General features: G+C 47.7%; 1 protein-coding gene across 2 annotated transcripts in view; it reads left to right on the top strand.

Annotated features, from left to right (window-relative positions):
- Nucleotides 1-230: 230 nt before the first annotated feature.
- Nucleotides 231-10791, top strand: part of ATRN (attractin) — a 151928-nt gene continuing 141367 nt past the window's right edge. For both annotated transcript variants that reach the window (XM_032684986.1, XM_032684985.1), the window contains exon 1: nt 231-322. In XM_032684986.1, the coding sequence (XP_032540877.1) occupies nt 246-322 (77 nt within the window). In that variant the 5' untranslated portion in view covers nt 231-245. The remainder of the gene's footprint in view (nt 323-10791) is intronic.

Genomic DNA, 10791 nt, shown 5'->3' with positions numbered 1-10791 from the left:
AAAACGATGCCAAGAAGATTTCCAGCCTTTGCAAGGATGCAGAGTGGTGTGGGACTGAAGTGCTGACTGGGCAGGGCAGCGCTACAGGAAAAAAAAATCAAGGAAAATTCCGGAGTTATTTCCCATCAAGGACTTCTGTGCTGCCAAAAAAAAATATCCTGCTCCATCCAAATTGTGAGCAGACATCGAAGTTGCTGGTTTGCTGGAAGCAAAGTATTGAATTCCCAGCAATATAGTGGAAAATAATGCGTTCTGAGGTCACTGGTGGCTCTGTAATACTCATTTTTTCCCAGTGGAGCTCGGGAACAGGCGGAATTGTGGGGTCAGTTTTTATTTTTTTGCTGAAAAACTTGACATTTATTGTTGTGCAAGATTCACTCTTGTCTTTCCATCAGCATTTATTTCTAGTTGCTGCCTGTTTGCGTTGAGAGTGTGTCAGTGCTTTTTAGTTTCAGGGATTGATTTATTCTGTTGGAACACGGACCAGCAGCTCTGGAAATTCGGGGCACTCCATGTCTTTCTCCCACGTGCACAGGTTTCAGCCACTTTTAAAGTCCCTGGTTTTCGTTTTGGGGACTGGTCATGGGGGTTTAAATATGCCCTGGTTCAACTTTTGGAGGGTGAATCATTTTGAGGAGGTGTTGCTGTGGCCCAGAGTCAACCCCAGAACTCGCCTTCCCACCTCTGCACGTTCCCTCTGAAACATCCATTCTCACACTGCTGGGATTTTTTTTATTTCCTGCTGGATGTCACTGGTAATTTATTAGCTTGTTTTATCTGGATTTATGTGGTGAGCAGCCCCAAAAAAACTCAGTTAAAACGTGTTAAAATAGCAATTCCTGGCTCATTTCCAGCTTTCCTCGGTACCTGAGCCGTGGAGGATTTCTGGGACAGCAGGAAAATGTTGTCAGCACCAGCAGAATTCCCTCATGGGAATGGCACAGCAACAGTTTCCATGCAGGTTTGGTGTTTGAATATGAAGGATTTGGATTTCTGGTGGAAACAGGAATGTGTGATCCCAGTTGGAAAAGCTGAAGTGACTTTGTAGCCTGTAACTTCTTATTCCCTTGGGAATAAATGACCACAGACTTCAGGAATCAAACAGAAGCACAGTTCATCATCCAATCCCCTTACTTTCCCTATCTATGCAATTAGGACAAATCATTTATGTGTTTTAAAGCTGTCCTGATGATGGTGCAATTTAAATAGGAATTTGGAGGTTTGGAAGCATATTTTCATGGCACTTTTGCATGGCAACTGGGATTCAGTTGTCTATTCTGAGAATAACACTGCCCTACAGAAGAAATGTGGTTAATGTAACTATAAATATGCCTAAATCGTCTTCACTGAGGCTGATGAAAAAGGGATATTGTGTGTTAAAAGTGTTGGGCTTTAAATGTGATCTTAATTTCCCTCTTCAGCGCTGAAGGGAATTCGTCACGTGGAATTAAAGGACCAAAAAAAAAAAAAAAATCCCGATGTGAAAATGGTGTTATCAGATCAAAGCTGGTGGAGGCATCAGAGCAGCTTCTGGGCCTGAGCTCTGCTTGTTTTTCAAAGCAAGACTTGTGTGGATGAGGCTGTGGATGAGATGGGACATCCTGTGCTGTGTTCCCACCCTCTGAATCCCACTGGTTTTCCAGCCTCTCAAGGCAGGTGGGACAGTGGCTCTCCCTGTGGATTGTGTGCCTGGGCTCCTGGAGGAGTGGCCCTTGGTGAGACAGCTTGGACCATCAGGGCTGGTGAGATCAGGAACTGAGGATGAGCTGGAGGTTCTCCCAGGGAAGATGAAGGGAAATCTTTCCCCTTATTTGCTGTAACTGCGGGCAGCTTGTTCACGGAATCAGGGAATGGTTTGGGTTGGAAGGGACCTTAAAGATCATCTTGTTCCACCCCCTGCCATGGGCAGGGACACCTTCCACCATCCCAGGTTGCTCCAACCTGGCCTTGGACACTTCCAGGGATCCAGGGGCAGCCACAGCTTCTCTGCCCAACCTGGGACAGGGCCTCCCCACCCTCCCAGACAGGAATTCCTTCCCAATATCCCATCTATCCCTGCCCTCTGGCACTGGGAAGCCATTCCCTGTGTCCTGTCCCTCCATGCCTTGTCCCCAGTCCCTCTCCAGCTCTCCTGGAGCCCCTTTAGGCCCTGCAAGGGGCTCTCAGCTCTCCCTGGAGCCTTCTCTTCTCCAGGTGAACATTCCCAGCTCTCCCATCCTGGCTCCACAGGATTCCTTGCTCTTACCTTTGGATTTGAAGAAGAAATCTCTGGGAGACAACCGTGTGTGTGTGTCCATTGATTTCTGTTCACTCTTGAATTTTTCATGTGTTTCCTATTGATTGAAAGCTATAAATTTGCAAAAATGATAAACTTGCAGCAGCCTGAGCCCTTCCTGGGCTCTCTCTGGGCATCAAGGCTCTCTTGCTTTTCCATAGTTAATAACGAGTGAACTTCTGCCATTCACTGCAGGAAATCTTTCTGTTCAGATTTAGGGAGATTTCCAGGATTCTATAGAACACAACTGGAATTGTTTTGTTAGTATCTTGTGACATAAGGATTTTGTGACCACAAGCAGCAAATTCACACCTAAAATTTAAGAGAGTCGCTCCCCTGGAGGAGATGAAGCACTCTGGGTAATCTCTGGGGTAATTCTTGTATCTGGAGAAGAAAAAACACCCATTTTGAGTTGGAGTAAAAGGTGCTGTGCCAGGTGGAGCTTTGGAAACCCTTTGGGAATCTGGACTGTGGAGGGGTTAAGGATTAACAGCAGGTCAGGGCTGGGATTTGGCAAAAGATGCTTTCCCTTGAAGCTCCAATTAAGTAAGAAAACCCACCCAGATAGCTATAATTTAATGGGGTTAAATATATACCCACACATTTTTTTCTCTCTGTCTCTCTACCCTGTCTGGCATTTTCAACAGAGGTTCTTCTTTAATGCCTTAGAGTAGCTCAGAGTCTTTTTATCAGCCTTTTCTCTTGGTTGTTCATGTTCATTATTAAGCCTTTTAAAAACAAGCTCTGGGAAAATCTGACCCTAATAAGTTGTGTGTTGCTGTAACTTCTGCAAGGAGTGAAAACAGTAGGAGTGGTAGTTTCTAAATTTTCTTTTTTAGGTTGTTTTTCTTCTGGCAGCAGCTTCTGCACCCAGTGAGTGTAAAACACTTGTGGAGTTGAGTAAAGCTCTACAGCTACCGAGGTGTGGAGTTAAGATAATTATTGTGCAGGTCACTTGATCTTCCTTAATATATAATATCCTGTTGAAGTGCTGGAGCTGAGGAGGAAAGAGGACAGGTCAGCAGTGTGAAACAGCTGTCCAAGGTAGCCTTGATATGTGTAATTTGGGGTATGTTATGTATCATCTAATTCTGATCTCGGTAGCAAAGGTCTTGCTGATTAGACAATAAAATATCTCAAAGGCACATTTGCTGGTGCTGATACTGTTTGAGATGTTCACTGACATGCAGAGTGAACCCAACCCAGGCTTTTCAGGTGTGGGGTTTTGAAATGAAACCCTGGCTGGAGTGTAAATATGGAAATCCAGTGTTGTTGTGAACTGCCTTTTGAGGAACCCTCTCCCTGTCCATGGAGTGCACGGGACGTGTCCCTGTTAAACAGGCACTGAGAGTTTTAGGGGTCTGAAGGCAGGTGAGGGGGATGTGCCACCTGCAGCCTCATCCCAGGTCACCTTCAGGAATATTCCTGCAGGAGGGAAGAGGAGATTGAGGTCAGACCTCATGGGGATCTGCAGATTCCTCCCGAGGGGCAGCTCTGGGTGAGCAGGGACAGGACCCAGGGAACGGCTGGAGCTGTGCCAGGGCAGGGTCAGGGTGGATTTTAGGGAAAGGTTCTTCCCCCAGAGGGTGCTTGGGCACTGCCCAGGCTCCCCAGGGCAGTGGGCACAGCCCCAAGGCTGCCAGAGCTCCAGGAGGGTTTGGACAACGTTCAGAGGGACAGGGTGGGATTGTTGGGGTGTCCTGGGCAGGGCCAGGAGTTGGACTGTGTGATCCTTGTGGATCCCTTCCCACCCAGGATATTCCATGATTCTTTGTGCAGTTGAAGCCAAAGGCAATTCAGCAATCTTCCCTGCTGTCCTTGATTTCCAGGGATATCCACAGCAAACTCAGGGCAGCAAATTGCACCAGGAGTGAAAACGGGGAAGGGGAATGGCTGTGCATCACTTGGTCTGCTTTGGGATGAGTTTTTTTGGGGATTTTGGTGTTTTGTTTTGTTTTTCCCAGTTGTGGTTTGTACCTTGGCTCCTTCCCTGTGTTTTGCCTGAAGTTTCAGTTCCCTCTCAGAAAGAATTAACACAGGACAGAATTCCAGGGTGGATTTATGAACGGGAGAACAGCTTTGATGGGGAGTTGATTCCCAACCCCTGCAGACTGAGGTCGAGGTGCCACCAGACTTCTGGGATCAGGGCCTTCCCTGGGTATCTGAAGGTGCTCTTGGAAGGCTGTTTTCCACCTGAAGGTTTTGCAGGATGGGGGATCCTTTTCCCGAGCTGACTGTGAAACTGCAGAGCTGGAAGGGAGGACATGGGACACATGGATACGTATCACGTTACTTATTTGCACCGAGGGAGTCTGTAGGAGTCCCAGTCATAACATTTGGAATGTGTTCCCCCTAAAATAGTCCGTGTTGTGCGTTGTCCTGATTATTTGTGCTGGCAGGATTCACGTTCCCTGATTCAAATCAGATTTTCTGCCTTTTTCGTTGTGGCTCTTTTAATCTTAATGCTTTGATTAGATTTTCCAGAAGTTTTATTATGTCCTCTCTATCCTTAATTCACTTTTAAAATCTTTCCTTCATCTAATTGTAATCAAATTTTGCCCTTGGGCAGGTGTGCTCATAATCTTTTAAGAGCAGTTTTAAAAGCAGGGGGAAGAAGGTGAAGAGCTGGTCATAGAAAGTGGCATTAGTTGAGTCTTTGGACTGTAAAATAGTGATTAAAGAAAAAAAGAAGTTGAGGGGAAGATGATCTGATATCTACAGGCCCATCAGTGTGACCTTGAGAGCAAACAGGGATTTAAAAGCACATTTCTAAAGGAAAGAATGGCAGAGACAGGAATTGCCAGGTAGATTTGCCATGTGTGAGTGATGCTGTTTTAAACACAGTATCTATATGTGTGGGGGGGATGTTTTTTAAGCATCATTTGGGATGAAAGCACCTGTAAGGGATAAATAAATCCTGGCTGGGCTTTGGAAGCCTCTTGGGTTCAGTGGCACCACCTGAAGCTGGACTGCACTAAATGACCTGTGAAGGGCTTTTCACCTTTGCTGTGGGAGCCAGGGAAACTGGGGGGTTTCTCTTCTATTCTGTCATTTCTGTTGATAGAGAATTAATCAGGTGCCTCCTCATGCTGTAGGTATGGAAAGGGAGCAGTTGGTGAGGTGTTAAATGGGTGGAGAAGGGTTAAAACAGGGACAAGGGAGGGGATTCTGCCCCTTTGCCCTGCTCATGTGAGACCCCCCCCTCCAGCCCTGGGAACAACAGCACAAGGACGTGGAGCTGCTGGAGAGAGTCCAGAGGAGGCCCCGGAGCTGCTGCCAGGGCTGGAGCCCCTCTGCTCTGGAGCCAGGCTGGGAGAGCTGGGGGGGTTCCCCTGGAGAAGAGAAGGCTCCAGGGAGAGCTGAGAGCCCCTTGCAGGGCCTGAAGGGGCTCCAGGAGAGCTGGAGAGGGACTGGGGACAAGGGATGGAGGGACAGCACACAGGGAATGGCTTCCCAGTGCCAGAGGGCAGGGATAGATGGGATATTGGGAAGGAATTGCTGGTTGTGAGGGTGGGAAGGCCCTGGGCAGGTTGGGCAGAGAAGCTGTGGCTGCCCCTGGATCCCTGGAAGTGTCCAAGGCCAGGTTGGAGCAACCTGGGATGGTGGAAGGTGTCCCTGCCCATGGCAGGGGATGGAACTGGATGGTCTTTAATGTCCCTTTCGACCCAAACCATTCCATGATGCTGTGAAAGAAAGGGAGAAGGTGAGAAGCCGCCCCTGGAACCTGATTCAGTGTTTCCATTCCTGACCTGGGTGCACAGATGTGCTGTGCTGACGTCCCTGATGACGTCCCTGGGGTGCAGATCTGCCACCCCCACCCTGGCACAGCAAGGGCGGGTGAAGTGACAGAAGGGGGCTGAGGCAGCAACTGCTCCCGGGGATTTACACAAAAAAAACCCGCTAAGATGAATTTTACCACGGGGAAAAAAAAACCCCACCCCGGACCCAGAAGCTGCAATTTGGCTTTGAACGGTGGTTATTTGTCAGCAGGATGACTTTGGGAAGACAAAGGAGAAAGGCAGGGAGGGGAAGGAGGGAAAATGATATTATAATTGCAAGCACTGGTGGGAGCATCTCCTGGGTGACACCATCCCCCTGGGATCAGGTGGTTCCCTTTTAATCACCTGTTAGCACAGAGGTTTGGGGTTGTTTTTGGGGGGCTCTGGTTGGTATTTCTCCTCAAGTTCAGCAAATGCTCTTGGCCTGCAGCTCTTTGTGATCAGCCCACGAGTGGGCGGTGCTCCTTCCCTGGGTGCTAAACCCAAACCATTCTTTCAATTACTGAAGGTAATTTTTGAGGTGGAACAAATCCCGAGGTTTAATCCTGGGAGTTTGATGATTCACTCCGGCACCAGTCATTCCATGAGCCTCTGCATCTCTCCCTGGACAACCCAGATTAGAAACCACCAGTCAATCATTGCAGGACACTTTGTCCTTGCTTTTAAACACCTGTTAAATAGCTTTAGAAATACTTTATTATTATTATTATTATTGTTGTTGTTGTTTGTTTGTCATACCTTGCTCTCCAGCTTGCTGGGAGCAGATCCTGATATTTGGTTTCTTATTTATCACCGGCGTTTTCCCAAATGGGAAAAGCCACCTTTATATTAAAATTTAACTATGTGAAAAGTTATATAAAGGTTGTAACACTCTTAATATAAAACAGCAGCCTGGAATGTAATCAACTAAAGCAAAATAATGTGTGTGTGCTCTGTCTTTTCCTGGTGAGCTGCTGACAGCAGAGCCAGGCTGGGGGTTCTCCCCTCCTGCTTCCCATTCCGAGCTGAAATTCATCCCAAAACCACTGTTTGAGGAATCCTGACTTTTTGGGAGCCTCACAAGGCGTCTCAGGTGTTCTTCTGTATGTAAAATTAACCTGCAGGAAGTCAGGTTTTTCCCATTCCTTACAAAGTTGTGATGTTGGGGGGTTTTTTTTGAACCACAAGGTTTTATATTTCCAGCTTTCCACTGGAAATTCTCCCAGTTTTGTGTGAGGGACCCAACAGGTCCGTGTAGTCACTGTTGGTGTGATAAAAAGTTTACGTGCTGATAAGATCGAAACATTATTTTCAACCATTTTGGCTTTCAACGATTCAGAAAATTTAAATAAAGCCTCAGGTGGGAAATTGTATTTTGGTGTATTTTTGGCAACTGCAAAAGCGATGTTGAAGTTCTTGTGTAAAATTTCAGTAAGGCATGTTTGGAAATTACCCCTTTTTCTCCCTATATTTATTTACATAAATGATTTTTCATTTGGTTTTGGGTCAGAAGGTGATTATTTTAAATAGAATTCTGAAATGACACTGTCAGTCACCCTGCAAAGGTTTTGCACTAGCACATAATTTTTGCTTAATGCTTCGCTGCCCTGAGGCTTCCATAAAATCCTCCTCTTGCCAGTGCCCTGGTGTCGGGGAATTGTGGGAATGTGACTGGGAAGGGCAGGATACGAAGTTCTCTGCAGCAGATGGGTGACTGGACGAGGTCTGGGAGCCTCCAGGCTGGTCTGGCAGAGCAGCCTGTGCTTGTTGACAAGTCACAGCGCTGCTCATGTAGAAATAATCCCGTCTCCAGAGGGAAGAGGACGGAGAGCCCTGGGAAAAAGGCTGCTTTGGGTCAGTATGGAGCAGTTGGGATCACAGGGAAGGTCAAACAGCTCGGCCTAAACTCCAACAAACACATCAGCCTGGCTTTTCCTCCGTGCAGGGGTTGTTATTGATCATTGTGGAACCAAAGTGAACAGCATGAATAATTACAATATTATAATTCATTTGGGTTCCAAAGCAGCAGCAAACTCTGCTGGGTTGGGCTCATTTTTAGTGTGTTTACCTCACATGTTTTCTCTGAACTCTGCCAACCTGTCCCGTTGGCTCCCTGCTGTCGAAGGGGGTGTTGTGAAAGGTCCCGTGGGTGAGTTTAATGATTGCCTTTAGTTGTAGAGCCCTGTGTGCTTTCAAGGATTTCCTGTGTTTGCTGTTCATGGAACACTTTGGGGTTTGGTGTTAGAACTGTTGCCCACACGGTAGAAAACGGTGGCTCAAGTTAAACTTTTAAACTGATGGCTCAGCTCTTAAAAATGAGCATTCAGTGTTTATAAATTCTTGTTTTTTCTGCCTTTGAGATACCAAACGGTTCTTTAGGAGAGGGGAAAACAAAAGAAAATCGTGGTGTGATTTGTGATGTGGTTGATGGCAAAGGTGTGAACTCTGCTGGTCCTCCCTGCTTTGAGGTGTTGGAATTGGCTCAGTGTTGGGCCCAGTCCTGTTTAATATCTTTGTATCAATAATATCTCTACTGATGGTCTGGATGAGGGGACTGAGGGCACCTTCAGTAAGTTTGTGGATGTGACACCAGGTTGGGTGAGATGTGGATCTGCTGGAGGGCAGGAAGGCTCTGCAGAGGGATCTGGACAGGCTGGATCCATCCAGTGGTGTGAGGGACAACAAGGCATGAGGGTCCTGCATGTGGGTCACAACGTCCCCTGCAGCTCCAGGCTTGGGAAGAGTGACTGGAAAGCTGGAAAAGGAGCTGGGAGTGCTGCCAGCTGAACATGATGTGCCCAGGTGGGCAAGAAGGCCAATGGCCCCTGGTCTGTGCCAGCCCTCGTATGTCCCAGCCCCAGGGCAGTGATTGTCCCCCTGTGCTGGCACTGCTGGGGCACCTCCAGCCCTGGGGGCACTTCTGGGACCTTCAGACAGGAGAGACATGGAGGGGCTGGAGCGTGTGCAGGGAAAGGAACGGAACTGGGAAGGGGCTGGAGCAGCAGGAGCAGCTGAGGGAGCTGGGGGGGCTCAGCCTGGAGAAAAGGAGGCTCAGGGGGGACCTTCTGGCTCTGCTACTCCCTGACAGGAGGGGGGAGCCGGGGGGGGTTCGGGCTCTGCTCCCAGGGACAAGGAGCAGAGGGAACGGCCTCAAGTTGTGCCAGGGGAGGTTTAGGTTGGACATCAGAAGGAATTTCTTCCTGGAAAGGGTGGTCAGGCCCCTGAAGGTGTCCAAGGAATGACTGGCCATGGCTCTGAGTGCTCTGGGCTGGGGGACAAGGTGGGATCGGGCACAGCTTGGACTGGAAGATCCTGGAGGTCTTTTCCAACCTGAATGATTCCCTGAGTGTGTTTCTGCCCATTAACCCTCCTTTAACTGGGATCAGTGCTGTCCCTGTGCCAGCTGCTACTCTCTCACCTGGAATATTTAACTAATGGGGAGCAGTTGGGGGGTTTAATTTTTACGACTCAGTTTTAAATTTTAAATTTTCCCAATTTCCTGGGAAAACACCGTTTTATGGTTTGGGAATCGTCAAGTGCTTCAAACTCTGCTTGTTAAACTTGTTGAGATGAGAAACTCTACCCCCTAAGTGAAGAGTTGTGCAGCTGGAGGATCCAACCCTGAGCTGCTTCCACTCTCTCTAAAATAGGGATTGTGGAACCGTTTGACTCGGAGCCAGTTTGAACAGCCTGGCTTTGTCTAAATAAAACCCAAATGCTCTGAGCAAGTTTTGTCTCCCTTTTCCCCTATCAGGCTTTAATAAATAAATTAAATAATGAGATGCAAAAAAAGCTCAAAATAGTTCTGCAGAGCTCTTGGCAGGCAGGGAAAAGCAGCTGTTCCTGTGGGCAGGACGGAGGGGAAAAACAAATTGGGGTCTTCATCCTCTTGCTTGTCCCCATGGTGGTCTGTGCTCTCCTTATTCCCAGAGCTTTCCCTCTGCTTTCCTGGGAATCATGGTTGCTTTTTTTAAGGCTGTGTGTTCAGGTGTAACAGGGCTCTGACATGACCTGGGCTGTGGGAGCCTCACATCGTGATCCAGACTCTTGGGAATGCTCAAAGGAGCTTTCAGATTGGATGTTGGAATTTTGAAATTTCCCAGAAAACATCGTGCAGGCATAATTTTTATTTATTTATTTATTTATTTTAGGTCTTTGAACCCAGGAGGTTTTATTTATACCTTTGCATGGATAATTTTTAGCACGAGAACAAAATGGTTCCTGAAAACCGGTGCCCGGTACCTTCGGATTTTTCATGTGTCAGGGAGGAATTTATCACTGTGATGGCTCCACTTCTTATCCCTTGTGCCATAAATTCTCTCTGACAGATTCATTTAAAGCACAGGAGATGAGGGGAAGTTACTGACCTCATGATGCATCGATACATCCCTGGGTAGGTCTGGGAAGGGCTCACCTGGAATTCCCTCCTTTAAACCACCTGGAGTTTGGTGTTTATTGTGCTAAACAGCAGAAACGAGGGCTGAGACACCAGGATTGCCCTCAATTTGTGTTCCCCAGCCCCACAGCAGCGCAGGGAGCCAGGGATAAAAATGCATCCAAGAGGAAAAGAGCCTTGTAGACGTCAATAATCCTTGAAATCCTTCCCGTGGTGTCCGAGGCAGTGTTGGAGTGTGCTGGAGGGAAGCACTCTGTGTGGAGTGGCCTGTGGAGTTCTGCTCCAGAGGACTCGGCCTAAGTGGTTCTCCTAACCCTTCCTCACGGGGCACAGTGAAGTATCATGTCTTAATTTCAGGAATT

Source organism: Chiroxiphia lanceolata, chromosome 4 (genome assembly GCF_009829145.1).
Source record: "Chiroxiphia lanceolata isolate bChiLan1 chromosome 4, bChiLan1.pri, whole genome shotgun sequence".
Taxonomy (NCBI): domain Eukaryota; kingdom Metazoa; phylum Chordata; class Aves; order Passeriformes; family Pipridae; genus Chiroxiphia; species Chiroxiphia lanceolata.
The sequence above is the reverse complement of the archived record's forward strand: the minus strand, read 5'-3'. Positions and strand labels throughout refer to the sequence as shown.